Here is a 14639-nt window from a genome sequence, read left to right as displayed (position 1 = left end):
TCATCATTCATTCATCCAGCAAGTATCCTTCGCAATGCAAAAGTATTTGTCTGTGTATTGTTATTGCTATAGGATGAGTATGATACGAACATGAGATGAATATGAAGAGTCATATTTTCGAATAACGATACGACATGGACCGCAATGAAGAATTCCAAAAAGAATCCCCCAAAGCATATAAAATCTCCCTCTGGGAAAAACTTCAAGCGCAATTCAATCCCAGACCTCCTGACGATGACGAACCCCAAGACTGGTGGTTCGCATCAACCGCCATTCCCTTGTTTGCGGCCACCACTGGTCCCTTTGCCAATGTCATGTCCGTCGTCGCCCTCGCGATGCCGTGGAAAAGCGAACTCCATCCGGACCAGCTGGATGCCGACGGGAATCCTCTGCAAGTGATGTTGACGGATCCTAGATGGTAGAAACCTATCCTATAATACCTTGGTTATATCACTGTCCTCTGTGCTAATGGTGCAGGTGCATCGGTCTCAATGCCACCTCCCTCGCTTTTGGTCTGCTAGGAAACCTCTTCCTGTTGTTTAACTTCACCCGGATCATCCGGTATATCGTCGCCCTGCCCGCTTCCATCATTCTGTGGTCCCTGGCGACGGCGATTGTAAGTGGCGCGGTTGGATGGCCTGAGACGATGGTCTAATGGATCTAGTTGATTGGAGCCACCAGCTCCGTCCATATCTACGCCGGCCCGATCCCCCCAAACCAGACCTACTCGCAGGCATACTGGTATGCCGTCATTGCGGCCGTGCTCTATTTCATCCTCACGGTCATCCTCATGATCAACATGGTGGGATATTTTCTGGGCCACTATCCGCAATATTTTGCTCTCACCGATGGACAACGCACCCTGATCCTCCAGACCACCGCCCTCGGAATCTGGTTGCTCGTGGGGGCCGCCGTTTTCCAGAAAGTCATAGGCATATCCATCGCAGAAGCCCTCTACTTCTGTGATATCACCATTCTCACTATTGGTTTTGGCGACGTGACGCCGAAGACCGCGGCCGGCAGGGGTCTAGTCTTCCCGTACGCCGTGGTTGGAATTATCATCTTGGGTCTTGTAGTAGGGAGTATTAGCAACATCGTCCGAGACCTCCAAGACACTAATGTAGTGCGAAAGCACATCGAGCGACGGCGGGAAGCGACCATCGAACACTCTCTCATAGACGAAGACGCTCAAAAACGATCCAACGCGACCCCCGACGCATCCCAAATCGCTTATCGTCCCAAGCACACCAGGAAAAACCCCGTTATCAGCAAAGTCACGGCGTTCTACCGGGGATCGCTCGGTCGACCCAAGACCATCGTCATGAAGGAAGAAAAGGATCGATTCAACGCGATGCGCGACATCCAGTACGAAACGGCCCTCTTCAGTCGATGGTATCACCTTATCCTCAGTCTAATTGCTTTTGGACTTCTGTGGGCCTGTGGTGCGCTTGTTTTCTGGGCCATGGAAAAAGAAATCTCGTATTTCGAAGCGTTATATTTTGGTTTCGTCTCCCTGTTGACCATCGGATACGGGGATGTCGCTCCGACAACGAACGCCGCGAAACCTTTCTTCGTGGTCTGGTCGATCATCGCCATTCCAACCATGACTTCGCTGATCTCCGAAATGAGCAACACCATCGTGTCAGTCTTCAAACACGGTACCAGTCAGGTCGCGGATTGGACCGTCCTGCCGCATTACGGGAAGTATAAAGCCTTCTGGCGAAAGTTCCCCCCTATCCACGCGTATCTCGAGAAACGCGAGGAAAATAAACGGATTGCCCAAGGTTTCCCTGTCGGCCTTGATAATGGGGAAGAGGGCCCAGATGGGGAGTCGGGACCCGCGCGATCGATCGAAGAATTAACAAGTGATCTACTCTCGTCGGACTTTGAGCTTGCGCAGCGTCTTGCATTCGCGATTCGCCGGACGGCCAGAGACGCAGTGAATGGACATCCGAAACGATACAGCTACGAAGAATGGGCGGAGTTTACTCGAATGATCCGATTCACCAACCCGAGTCCCGATGATACGGTCCTCTATGAAGATGAATACGGGATCCTCAACTGGGACTGGATCGGCGAGGATAGTCCAATGCTGGCGCCGCAGACGGAGCCCGAATGGGTTCTTGATCGTCTCTGTGAGAGTATGATTCGGTTTATTTCCACGCAGGCACAGAGAAACCGGAGAACTACCGACGTAGATGAGGATGAGCCTACGATAAGGAAAGAAAGGGATATATAGGCCAGAATGGCCTCATGCCTTTGGTTGAAACCACTAGGGGACTGGATCCAGAGAATGCGACGGGCTCCGCCATTGCTGCCGTGCTATAGACTGACGTACTTAGGCTCCGGGGACAGAGGCAGAGCACGAGATGTGAAACCGGGTCCCGCGGGCGAGGGAGTGGGCTAACTTGGCTAGTCCTACATACGTCATGTACGTTCTGTTCCTCCATCCTGGAAGGATCTCATACGGAAAGTCCAGGGTATTGAGACTAGCATATGCGGCTGCAAGAAGTCCATAGAAACATGGAGATTCTCCATGTATCCACAGAAGACGGGTCAGGTGAAGAAGGGATGTACTGTAGAAGAAAGGTTCTACGTACTCTCACCATGGCTCCGTTCATCATTCTATACCTTAAGCATCCACTAGCTATGCTATCCTATCCTAATGATCTCTAGCCACTGCACATTGAATAGACAGTCCCGGTCCTATTACCATATCACTGCCCTTTCCCCGAGCAATCCACCTTATTGCAGCACTGACCCCCATTAGTCCAAATACAATTATTCGCATCGGACTTGATATCACACAGGATATCAGTCAACTCAAACGGAGTATACAGAGGCAGATCCTGCGAATAGAACGTCATCCCGGCAGCTCCGCTGGACAGGCCGGTCCCACGCTGTGTTCAAATCCACCCAGACATTACTTCCCGCAGGACTACTTGCTCAGGGAGATCCCAGCGTTGGCAAAGTTCATCGGGTCTTGGAATTAGTTCTTAGGAGGAGAGATTCAGTATGCAAAATATTATCCTGTCATTGTAAGCTAGGATATACTCAGAGCATGCCTTAAAATTGCCTAGATGTAGGTATATACATAGTCGTTCTAGGACCTCAGAGACCGGCAACGCCATCTTTGGAAAGTACCGTGTACATCATGGATCAGTGGACGATATTCAGCTGCCACTTGTCCTCCTGGCTGATTTGGCTGAGAAGTTAATAACTACTACGGCCAATTATCAGTCATGGTTCAGGCTAGGAATCATTTGCCTTGGGTGACAGACGTGATCAGCTTGCAGAGGATTGTGGGTCTGTACTTCTTGCAGCCACGATGCTACCCTTCTGCATCTAATACAAAGAAAAAAAAGAAAACATCACTGGAACCACTCCTAGAGCGGTCAAGGCTTGCAAGCCCTAAGACCTATGAAGAACTCTAGAGCAGATAGCAGAATAAGAATATTTATAGATACCTGTCAAATCTATCTATATATATGTATTTATAGTATGAAAGTAAATTGTAGGTATATATAATCCTGCAGGTGGATTTGAGATAGGAAACTAACTATAAGAAGCTGTTACTATTATATGGGTGGTATTTACAGTGGGCGTATTCCACCTCTCTCCTCAAAGTGGGTTGTCTCGCAAACGCATTTCTGCATATTCGTAATGATTGGTGTTGTCTAGGGTGACAAAACTGAGATATGTACTCCATAGTGCCAAGAGGCCAAGGCAGTCAATTGGTAATATCACTCATTCTAGGACTGTACCAGGCACATGGTGGTCCGTTTGGCCAAGGACTTAGTAAGGAGGCGACGACGACAAGAAATCCAATGATTCTGACCACGAGAAGATGAACCGCCAAGGCATTGAGTCAGAGTGCAGACTCAGGAATCAGACGACTAAAGGAAACAAAAATATCTTCCGGTGGATCACGGGAGGGCCCCACCCCTACTAGGGTCTGGCCCGTCCCATGATATCAAAATTTTCTCTTCGGGACACTTCAGACCGCCTCAGGACTCAAGTCTTTCAAGGCAGCCACTATCTCTCTCTTTATTTATTCCACTGTCAGACTTTATCTATTCCCTGATCCATCATGCTGCCACTCGTCCAGTCAGATGCTCAATTGCCACCATGCGCTCCTGACGAGCTCTAACATTGATCTTCTCTTTCTCTGTCGGCGTACTTGCTGCACCTCTCCTGATCCCCTAGCTCTTTGAACCGGTGCCATTGAATCACCCCATCGGTGTGGTGTTATTCGGTCTCGATCGCAACCGCCCCCAAGATATTCTACCACTCATTGCTGGCCAAGATCACCTCCAGCAGATTCATATCAACACGGCTGCACACCGCATTGTCCCAGGGCGTTGTATGCACTGGAAACAACCAAGCAGTGCCGTTGAAATCTCCCAGCGAATCCTATCCCGTCCTGGACGCATTGGAGTACAGAATCCTCAGTGATTGACCATTCGTGTCTTGACCGTTTGGACTTGTCTTTGATTTTAGGCTGTACTTTTGTGCTGGTCAAGATGGACGTCGACCTATAACTTCGCCGTGTTTCCTCCTTTGACCGTACCTCCTCCTTTCGTCAGCAATTCAGCGTTTTGTATCCCCACTTTCACTATTAGACGACCGGTAATTCTCGAATTCTCCGACTCTTGTATCCGATATCTTGACTATGGCCCCCAATCTCTTCCTCTGTCTGCGAAAGGCTTTCTGCCCGATCTACTGGTTCCAACGCGGGGAACGCATCCAAGGATCCATCCACAAAGAAGAACATTGGGAATCTCCTGTCCCAGGCATCTACAAGTACATTCCGGCCCGCGGATGGCACCTGATCTACAGGGATGGCAACGAGTACGAGGAGAAAGTTCCCGTTCCCCTGGTTTATTGTCGCATCCTACACCGCCACATATTCGAACATGAAATGGAAGAACGATGTTCCTGGCACTCGGTGACCGTGCATGAAGGGGCCGAATCTGAAAAGTTTCTCTTTTTCCTTCTCGATGACGGCTGTACCTGGGTAGCAGGATGGGACTCCAAGGGCAAGTTCATCCCCGGGCCGTATCAAAAATGGTATCTGGATGCGGAAACGAACACCATGCGTCGTACCTTGTTTCCTGATAGTGCCAACGTCTCTCGCTGCAGCATTCTTGCAACCAAGCTGAATTAGTTGTCAACCGACTGAGTTTTATTGAACGCAACGGTGTTCATACTTGTGATTATTATGGATTCTCCATGTATAGAAGTCGAAGGGGTACAATCCTTCGATGGCCATGTGTTGGCGCTACAGCTGGTATCTGTGGAGCCTTCCAAAAAGTGATTTGAGCGATCGATCCTACTGAGCGTATGAGCGGGTTTTTTACGGAATGCGATTTTCTTTTCCTCCTTTTGTTCGGATGATTCGTTTACTGACTGCGCGGCGCCGGTTAGAGATTGAAACGGAAAGATAACCTTGTTTCGTTTCTTTGTTTGTGTTTTTTACGTCGAAGGGTTGTTTATCAGGAAGATGTTACGGTAATGATAGGACATAGAAGGACATAATTATAGAATTGATTTGAATACAACAATTGTTCAGTATATATCAAGTACATCCAGAAATAATTGCTCTAGACAGATCATATCGGCTGATGCAGGCTCTCCGTGCACATCGCATAATAATACCATCCTCTGGAAGACAGAAAGTGTGATTGTCTAGACAATGGATGGGATACTGCATATCCTGTATACTTCTATGCTTCGATGTCACCAGGACACCTTCCCTTACTTATCTTTATCTAGCCATATCCTTCCAACCCATCCATAGGGTAATTACAGCCTCGCTTTCGGCTGCACCATCAACTTCTCCAACTCCCGTCGAATCTTCTCCTCCATCCCCGATTTAGTTGGTCTCATCGTCTCCCTCGCCACAAATACATGTGTATACCCTCCCACCGTCTTGACAGCTTCCTCGCCCCGCTTAAACACTCCGACTTCGTAGGTCACGCTGGAAGAACCCAGTTTCGCAACGCGGAGTCCCAGGTCCAGGACGTCCGGGAAGGAGACTGACGCGAAGTAGTCGCAGTAGGAGTTGACCATGATAGCGACCTGGTTGGAGGAGGCCGTGGTTTTATCGCTGCTGCTGTTGTTGTTCATGGAAAAGGGATCCATCCCGCAGTGGGTGATCAGGTATGAATTGACGATGGAATCAAAGAGCATGGCATAGACAGTGTTGTTGAGGTGGGCGTACATGTCATTGTCGAACCTATTAATTAATATATTAATATTGATATTGATTGATAAACCTAGGGAGGGAAGGAATGGGAGGAGGACCATCGCGTTCGGTACTCTTGGTGGAAGACATAGTCGCTTCGAGTGCGACGCTTTTTGGCATCGATTACTTGGGACATGGTGTGGATTGGATCAGAGAGAGATGAACAGGGACAAGAGGATGGAGACGAGAGGACGTTGTTGATGTTCATACTCTCTTTACTTGTTCAGCCGAGGTTGTTGTATTTTCCGGATGGGGTTTAGTCGGTGGGGTGGAGTGGAGTCATCAATTCCACTATTCTGTATATCTCAGTATATACTCTGCATTCCATCTGGGGTACTTCATATTCCCAGTCGAGCCTATCTGCAGTGACAATTATCGTGGAAGTAGTTGCTACTCTCGGTGCCTGGGCACTAGGCAAATTTAACATCTCCCTGCCATGGATCACCCCCAGCATGGCCTGCACGGACAAGATTGTCTGGGTCTAGGAAGCAAATCTCAAAACCGGTGTGCAGATCCTCCTTCCAAGGTCCTCCGCATTTGACGTGGCCACAGATCGATGGTCCAACTACCGTGCCTCCGATATCACAGTGGTGGTGAGCGTGGCGGAGAAGGAAGATGTGGTCGAACCGTAGGCTTCATCGAAGACGGGACAACCCAATAACTGAACTGATCACTTGGAAGGCGAAAACGCCAATGCCAACGAAATTCCGTTCCTCGCAGTGAGTGGTTCCCACGGGAATACTGCCGGATTGGGAGACATACAGCATGGGATCCAGATCTGGCTGGACAAGCTGGACTCGGTGGTCATCGCGGATAACGGCCAGACCAATGCTTTCGGGGGCGGAGTCCGTTCCAAAAAGTGACGGATGCGCTGTGGGAAGCCGGTAAACAAACCGGTGGTATAACCAGGGCTTCATTTATACAGGACTGAAATATATCTTCTTGTCCGTAGTGACAGGATTCTGCGAATGCACCAGCCTCCTGGGTACGGGACACGGCGGTGGTCATAGCTTCCTGCAGGGCAGATATTGTCTCATCTCGGATCAGTTTGTCTCCATGCGACTAGTAACGGCCGATGGGACCCTGCACACAGTGTCGGCGTTCAGTCCAGAAGCAGGTTTATGGTGGGCCGTGGAGGGTGCAGGGCACAATTTTGGGATTGTGATATCGGTCACTTCCAAGATCTACGATGTGACTGTGGTGTTTTTTGATCCTACGAGAGCTTTATTTTCACCCATGACAAAGTCGAGGGTGTCTGACCACATCAAGAAGTTCTCGGCAAACCAACCGGTGGATCTGGTTCATCTTTCGACTTTCCTTCGCAATCCAGATGGTGATCCAGAAAATGTACGCCCTCTCGATTCACCTCTTTCGCTCGCACTGACAGAAATGATTTTGCTGACAGTCTGATTGCAGCCGATCATCGTATTCTTTATTTTTCAAGAAGGTGTTTCCGCCATTGAATCGACATACGCGGCTCTATTAAGAGACCTCGGTCCCGTTCGTAGGCTCTCTAGCTCTGGAACTTACAAGGATATCCCAGGACGGGCCGGCTTTTTCAAACCGTCAGAAGAACGGCGCGAGCCGTGTGGGATTCCCCGTGAATCTCTAATCCTACGACATAGCCCAGCGCGATGCCTTCGACTTTTTTTCCAAAGGCACCTCTGAGATTCCACAGCTCAACAGTGCCATCTTTCTCCTTGAGGGGTACCCCGTGCAAGCAGTTCAAGCTGTGCCGTTTGATTTCTCAGCGATTCCTCAGGGGGTGATCCCATGCTCGTCTCGCTGGTTGCGGCTTACACCGAACCTGCGCTGGAAGAAAAGGCGGTTGCGTTTGGGGAGAGTCTACGGCAGATCTGTTCCGAGCGAGCGGATAGAAGGAACTGTATGCATATGTCAACTCTGCGTCGCGGCTCGGAGAGCCAGAGATTTGGGATTCTTGTCTTCAAGAAATTTATGTGAAGTTATTCAATTTGTCTCGATATAGAATCTGCTCTATATGTTCGTTCCATAATTAACTAAATTGTTGTGCTTATCTCAGATAAGATCATCCCCGCAAATTTTTTTTTTTTTTTTTTGGCCCTTCAATTCCCCTCTCCCACCAACAACATAGCACTATATTATTACCTAAACTCAACATCTCGACTCTAGTGCGGTTTATTCTCCACGAGTTCGCATACCCACTGCGACAAGGCGGTTTCTGGTCTAACATGGCCCTCCCTATCGACGCTACTCTGAAAGTCCCGCCACCCGACCCGGTCAAGGAACCGTCCAAGGAGACCACCACGCCTTGTGAAGAGCCTGCCCCTTATTACTATGAAGGGGGTCTGCGTCGCGTGAAACCATACCATTTCACCTACAACACGTACTGCAAGGAGCGGTGGCGGAATCGTGAGTTGGTGGATATTTTCACCTCAGAGTTTCGCGATCGGCCGCCTGAGTATTATGTACGATTCCTACTTTTCTATCTATCTATATTTCTGAGCTGACATTGAGAATAGAAACAAGCCCTTATTGACGGCAAAGTCACCGTGAATGGAAATACCGTCGGTCCTCACTACATTGTCAAAAACGGCGAGATCATCTCGCACACGCTCCATCGTCATGAACCCCCCGTCACGGCCAACAAGATCGGCATCATCCACGAGAACGATGACCTTCTCGTCATTGACAAACCCGCCGGAGTCCCAGTGCACGCCGCTGGTCGGTACTACTACAACTCTATCATCGAGATCCTGCGTCACCAACACAAGGTCGGATTTCTGCCACGGCCGTGTAATCGCCTAGACCGGTTGACTTCCGGCGTGATGTTCATCGGGAAACATCCCAAGGGAGCAGAAATGATGTCCGCCAAGTTGAAACAACGCACCGTGCAGAAGGAGTATGTCGCTCGTGTCAAGGGGAAATTCCCCGACGGGGTCGTCGTCTGCGATCAACCCATCATGTCTGTTAGCCCAAAGGTCGGTCTGAATCGTGTGCGTGCTACAGGGAAGGAGGCGAAGACGAAATTCCGTCGTTTGGCGTATTATCCGCCAGTCTCGACACCCGGCCCGACGGGACAGAAAGTGGAAGAAGAGAGAGGAGAGCGTCCCGCGACACCACCGCCGACCCTATCCAACGAGATGGAAGGATACAGCGTGGTGCATTGTCTGCCGTTGACGGGACGCACGCATCAGATCCGCGTGCATCTGCAGTTCCTGGGCCATCCGATATCCAATGACCCGATCTATTCGAACAGGCGGGTCTTCGGCCCGGATCTTGGGAAAATGGAGACAGGCGCGGAGCGAGACGCGGAACTCATCGAGAAGTTGAACTCGATGGGTAAGACTGAAGTCGCGGATAGCGTAACCTACCGGACACATATCACGGCGGCGCCGTTGGTGCCACCAGGCACGGATTCCTCCGTGGTCGAGGCGATCATGTCGCGAGAGCACGAGGCGGCGGTGGAGCATTACCATCAGAGGAAGGGGGAGCGACTTTCCGGTGAGACCTGCGATGTCTGTGGCACGGAGCTCTACTGTGACCCCGGGGTGCATGAGCTGGGTATCTTCCTGCATGCGGTGGCGTACGCGGATAACGAGGGGGAGTGGAAATATCGCAGTAAGATGCCGCAGTGGGGGATGCCTCCGCCGGGCTTTGATGGCCCCCGTGAAGCTCCGGATTGGGTCTCGGTGCCTGAGGAGGAAGAGGTGGTGATAGGACATGGCACGATCCCGCAGTTGGATGGGGATGAGACCAATGTGCCGGCTTTGGTTCGCGGCGTGGGCTTGGTGGATATTTCGGAGGCAAGGCAGAGGATGGAGCAGGGATTGATATAATACCTTCATAGATAGCAGTCAAGTTGACTGTATAGCGCATTTTAAATAAACTAGACAGATTACATCTACACCGTTGCAGGAAGTTGTTTTATTCCCATAGCCAGCCAACATTACGAAGGTCAAAGACAGACCAAATACTCATACTCATGCATGCACATATTGAAATTCGTAATCGCCACGAGGCTGATTCAATTCACGACCATACAGAAACCGAAGCGACACCCGCAACTGCCAGAGCGTATCCCCATGTCCCCCAGGTATAAGAGTTTATGGCATAATTTTTCTTTTCATTGAATAGATGAAATGTGGGTAGGAATTAAATTTAAGCCTCGGTGGTGACACGGCCACGAGGGTTGGTGACCTTGACACCAAGAGCCTTGGCCTTGGCGATGATATCGACACGCTTGCGGGAGGAGACGGCGTGGCCGATCCTATTTTTGTTAGCCATTAGCATATCCCGGAGATATTTAAGCCACCATTGTGGATGAGGTGAGGGGATCGTACTCAGCGGCGTAGGTGCGGTTGTGCATGAGAAGGAGCTCAACGTCCTTGGGGTTGTGGACGAGGAAGGCCTTGTGACCCGAGGGCATCATGTGGCGGGTCTTCTTGTTGCTGCCGTAACCGATCTAATCATATATCATTAGTATCTCTCCGATGCGGGTGAGAGGATCAGATCCTGTGGCCTAGACGTACCGAGGGCATGGGAATGTTGCTCTTGAAGCGTCTACGGACGCGGTTGTCGATACCCTTGGGCTTGCGCCATGACTCCGGCACGCACTTGAAGCGGTCGGACTGGTGGCGCCAGAAACGCTTGGTGCCTGTATTCCGTCAGTTAAATGATCGAAGATTCGTTTGGTGTAATCTCAAGGTATCATCGCAATCCGTATATCACCCAGCAAAGCAATACTTCTTTTTTTTTTTTTTTTTTCCCTTCCCCCCCCAAAAAAAACCTCCCTTCCATTCTGGTTCATTCCATTGTAGATTATTCCCCCACAATTTCTCCCCTTATTCCCCCATAGTTCATTCCTTCTGATTTGCTTGCTGAGGATACACGGATTGGACTGCACTGGACCAGACTGGACTGGGCTGGGTTGGCAGGGAACATACGCTTCTTGACGATGGGGACGTGCTTCTTTGCGAGGACCATCTGGTTGAGTCAGTACGAGAGACGCCCAGGGATCAATATCAATCGCCGGGGAGCGCTCACCTTGTCGGTGTCGTAGGTCCGTGGCTGGCGCTCAGAGTTGTCGTGACGATTCGAATTCAGTCTCAGAAATCGTCGCTGAGGTTGGGCCGACTCGGCGCTAGTGGCTCGCTAAGCGAGTCTTGCTTAGGGCGTTTAGGGTTGCCAACCCTGCCAAGAGATTATGTCACATTATTACTAACAGGATATATACTGGCTAACTAATTAGGCTAGGCTAGGTTAATTTGGTTGCTCTAGTTATCTGCAGCTGTAGGCGCTTCTTCGCCCCGTCCTCCGCACTGCTAGTGAATATCCCCTCCATTACCTCCAGATCTGCAAGCGCTTCTTCCGGTCGCAATGACTGGGCAATACCCGTGTCTTCGACAATGCATCTCCCGAACTCCTCGATCTCCCTGCTGACGCCGCGGCCCTCGAATGGGATCTCATATCCATCTCCGTTGACCATTATTCGATCCCCGTTCAGCATCACCACGCCCTCAGCGCAGGTGAATTCAAATGTCGACTCGTTAAACACCGACCCATACGATAGTGATACTACTCCCGTTGCGCCCGATTGCGTCCGAACCACGGCATCTACCGTGTCCACAGGAGCAAGGTGCTGTTGTTGCAGGCACGACTGTGCCGACAGTGTAGCAAGGGGATCTTTCGAGCCAAGAATCAGTCGCAGGCCAGCCACTATGTGAATGCCACCGTCGAGGACGAAACCGCCCTGATATGCGGGCGTTTGGCGCCATTCCGTTTCTGCCGATTGTCAGTATCTCTCCGAAGTATAATAGACGGGGAACAAAACGGCCTTAAAAAAAAAAAAAAAAAAAGGGCGGATTCCGTCGGAAATGACCTACTGTAATACTTCGAGTCTGTCTTGACCAAGTTGCGCACGTTGACGCGGAAATTCTTGATCCCGCCCAGCTTGCGCACTTCCTCGGCCGCTCGCACAAATTTACCCATGTAGCGAAAGTTCTCTGCCACAGCCCACAGCGTCTTTGTGCGGCCAACATTGGCCTCATACCAACTCAGCAGGTCTTGCGCCGTAGCCATGTCCTTGGCGATCGGTTTCTCCGAGAGGACATGCTTTCCGGCTGCTATGGCCTGTCGAATAAAGGCTGGCTGAACGAGGATGGGGAGCCTGTCGGTGGAAGCCGCACATTAGCATTTCGTTCAGTATACCGTAGGCCCTCAAGTGCAATACGCACGCAATAATGACCGCCGCAATATCCTGGCGTGTCAGTAGGTCGCTGTAGCTTTTACCAGGGCTTGAGTCATCGGAATACAGGTCGACTCCCGCAACACCCGATGCCAGATTCTGTGCCGACTTGAGCGATCGCGAATAGATGGCCTTTAATTCAAGGCCTTTCGCATCTTGAATGCCGGGCTGGCGATAGTTAAACCCTTAGAAGATGTCATTGCTAATTGTAGGACAGTGGAGACCTACTAGATGTTCTTCCCGTGCAAATATTCCTGATGGTGGTTAGTGCAAAGCAATCGATTACCTATGATACTAATCTTCGTTGACGACATACCACTTCCAATGATGGCGACGCCCACAGACATGGTGGTTGGAGTTATAATAAACAATTCACAGACCAATAAAAATCACTCGTCTCATTTGTACCGATAGGTATGTAGAAAATACAGCAATTGGTCCATTCAAGTGTATGGATCAGAGAGCAAGTCAGACCTGGTCGGATATAACACTTATTCATCGTGAGCCGGTGGGTCGGCCATGAAATTCGTTCCAGACTCTGTTGGTGGGGTAGACGGGACGAGCAAAGGCCCTGGTGGATATCTAGATATTAACCCCAGTGCCATCTTGGTGTCGTAGAGAAATGATAAGGGATATATAGATGGATTCATAGACTGCTAAGGTATAACCACGCCACGACAAGAGGCAAAAACATGTAACGATTCAAACCAAGCGCCATGCTAATATAATATGCTGCTCGTAAACCTCATGGGCAATGACCCCAAATCCATCAATCAGGTCATGTCTCATGTCAAGTCAAGTCAAAAAAATACAAACAAACCAGAGGGGTGGATGTCGCCCAAAGGGTATAAATAACCAAACCAGGATTGAGCAATGCCAAAAACGAACGAGAAAAGCTGAGGTGTCCAAAAAAGAAAAAATCAATAACTGCAGGGGAATTGTCATAGATCAGAACCCCTAACCAGGGCTCGGATCCGTTCCACTCTCTCCACGGCCTTCTCCAGTCTTTCGAGACGCTGTCTTTTCTCAACATCTCGTCGTTCCAACACCACGACTCGCTCCTCTAGTTTCGCCCTTGCCCTCCGCTCCTGCGCAACCATCTCATTAGCCTGACTGAATAGTTGCGCGGTCAATTCCTCCAGCTCGGTGCTGGCCTGTGAGAGCTGCGTTTCCGCTTCTCGACGCAAGTTCTGCTCCCGGCTGAGTGCATTCTGCCACTCGACCCTCTCATCAGGCTGGGGCGGAGGTGGCGGAGGCGGCGTCTGCACGACGGGTTGCGCGGGTGCTTGCGGCGGCGATGAGGTACTCGGTCGGCCATAATGGAGAAGAGAGGTCAGGGTGGAAAGGCGGCCCTGTTGCTGGGACTGCGGGGGTTGAGGAGGCGACAATGAGGGGTCGGCGTGATTCGACTGGGCAGAGGAAGCGGACGACGAGACGGAGGAACCATTCCGGGACTTGTGTATAGCGGCCTGGGCGCGGAGACGGCGCATTTGCTCTTCGTACTCGACCAGTTTTTCAGCTGTTCGGACATTAGGGGCGGATTAGCATGGCTCATAGACAGTAGAGAAACCGTGTCCTTGCCTACCCATATGTGCTGCCTGCACGTTCAGGCACTCCACCTGGTTTTCCAACTCATTGACCCTTTTCCGAGCATCTGCCTGGTACTGCGACGGAAGACTCTCCTGGCCACAGGTTGGACAGTTCTTTCCCGAAACTAAGGGCGTCGCGGTAATGGTGGGGAGCATTCCGACCAGTGTAGTCGACGCAAGAGCAGTGGTCGTAGTCGTAGTCGACATTATTCATTAGACATGGAGAAAGGAAGTTAATGGACGAGAGACGACCAGAGAGAAAGGGAGGGTCAGAGTGTCAGAATTGGGGGGATTGCAAGGATCTCAAACGATGGATCCGCGGAAATCCAAGGAATTCGTTTCGGGCACGGAAGCGTTGGCGGTTATTAAAGGCGAGGGATAAAGAAAGCGACCAGCAGGCTGGATAATAAAGAAGGAGAAGAGAAAAGGAGTCTGGCTGGATAAAGATAGAAGAAATAGGAGATGAAAGAATGAATCCAGTCGGGGAAGAGAGAAAGGCGATTAATTACGTGTATTCGACGGTATTGGTTACTGGGGATGCCTTCATAAAATGCTGCATCTGTATCTTGCATCCTCT

General features: G+C 50.4%; 8 protein-coding genes across 8 annotated transcripts; 4 read left to right on the top strand and 4 right to left on the bottom strand.

Moving 5' to 3' along the window:
• Positions 1 to 134: 134 nt before the first annotated feature.
• On the top strand, positions 135 to 2239 carry TOK1 (potassium channel family protein; the record flags this gene model as incomplete). Its single annotated transcript, XM_033568766.1, has 3 exons — positions 135 to 418; positions 478 to 616; positions 665 to 2239. 3 exons carry the CDS (start codon positions 135 to 137, stop codon positions 2237 to 2239), a joined length of 1998 nt encoding a protein of 665 aa, XP_033427572.1.
• A 2433-nt stretch (positions 2240 to 4672) lies between these two features.
• ATNIH1004_004093 (uncharacterized protein) lies at positions 4673 to 5167 on the top strand (the record flags this gene model as incomplete). The annotated part of the gene is made up of 1 exon (XM_033568765.1): positions 4673 to 5167. The coding sequence occupies one exon, from the start codon at positions 4673 to 4675 to the stop codon at positions 5165 to 5167; it is 495 nt and encodes a 164-aa protein (XP_033427571.1).
• A 638-nt stretch (positions 5168 to 5805) lies between these two features.
• ATNIH1004_004092 (acyl-CoA thioesterase) lies at positions 5806 to 6383 on the bottom strand (the record flags this gene model as incomplete). Its single annotated transcript, XM_033568764.1, has 2 exons — positions 5806 to 6238; positions 6322 to 6383. The coding sequence occupies 2 exons, from the start codon at positions 6381 to 6383 to the stop codon at positions 5806 to 5808; spliced, it is 495 nt and encodes a 164-aa protein (XP_033427570.1).
• Positions 6384 to 6882: 499 nt separating this feature from the next.
• Positions 6883 to 7255, bottom strand: ATNIH1004_004091 (uncharacterized protein; the record flags this gene model as incomplete). Its single annotated transcript, XM_033568763.1, has 2 exons — positions 6883 to 7118; positions 7171 to 7255. 2 exons carry the CDS (start codon positions 7253 to 7255, stop codon positions 6883 to 6885), a joined length of 321 nt encoding a protein of 106 aa, XP_033427569.1.
• Positions 7256 to 7303: 48 nt separating this feature from the next.
• ATNIH1004_004090 (uncharacterized protein) lies at positions 7304 to 8209 on the top strand (the record flags this gene model as incomplete). Its single annotated transcript, XM_033568762.1, has 4 exons — positions 7304 to 7594; positions 7664 to 7835; positions 7873 to 7954; positions 7999 to 8209. 4 exons carry the CDS (start codon positions 7304 to 7306, stop codon positions 8207 to 8209), a joined length of 756 nt encoding a protein of 251 aa, XP_033427568.1.
• A 248-nt stretch (positions 8210 to 8457) lies between these two features.
• On the top strand, positions 8458 to 10065 carry RPUSD2 (pseudouridine synthase family protein; the record flags this gene model as incomplete). The annotated part of the gene is made up of 2 exons (XM_033568761.1): positions 8458 to 8694; positions 8749 to 10065. 2 exons carry the CDS (start codon positions 8458 to 8460, stop codon positions 10063 to 10065), a joined length of 1554 nt encoding a protein of 517 aa, XP_033427567.1.
• A 322-nt stretch (positions 10066 to 10387) lies between these two features.
• Positions 10388 to 12820, bottom strand: ATNIH1004_004088 (uncharacterized protein; the record flags this gene model as incomplete). The annotated part of the gene is made up of 10 exons (XM_033568760.1): positions 10388 to 10496; positions 10570 to 10691; positions 10759 to 10883; positions 11173 to 11212; positions 11273 to 11380; positions 11574 to 12010; positions 12112 to 12395; positions 12463 to 12641; positions 12702 to 12727; positions 12790 to 12820. 10 exons carry the CDS (start codon positions 12818 to 12820, stop codon positions 10388 to 10390), a joined length of 1461 nt encoding a protein of 486 aa, XP_033427566.1.
• A 594-nt stretch (positions 12821 to 13414) lies between these two features.
• ATNIH1004_004087 (uncharacterized protein) lies at positions 13415 to 14269 on the bottom strand (the record flags this gene model as incomplete). The annotated part of the gene is made up of 2 exons (XM_033568759.1): positions 13415 to 13992; positions 14059 to 14269. 2 exons carry the CDS (start codon positions 14267 to 14269, stop codon positions 13415 to 13417), a joined length of 789 nt encoding a protein of 262 aa, XP_033427565.1.
• Positions 14270 to 14639: the final 370 nt, after the last annotated feature.

The sequence above is a fragment of the Aspergillus tanneri genome, assembly GCF_003426965.1.
Source record: "Aspergillus tanneri strain NIH1004 chromosome Unknown AapTan_3_pilon_pilon_pilon, whole genome shotgun sequence".
NCBI classification, from domain to species: Eukaryota; Fungi; Ascomycota; class Eurotiomycetes; order Eurotiales; family Aspergillaceae; genus Aspergillus; species Aspergillus tanneri.
Note: the sequence above shows the minus strand (reverse complement) of the source record. Positions and strands in the feature narration are given on the sequence as shown.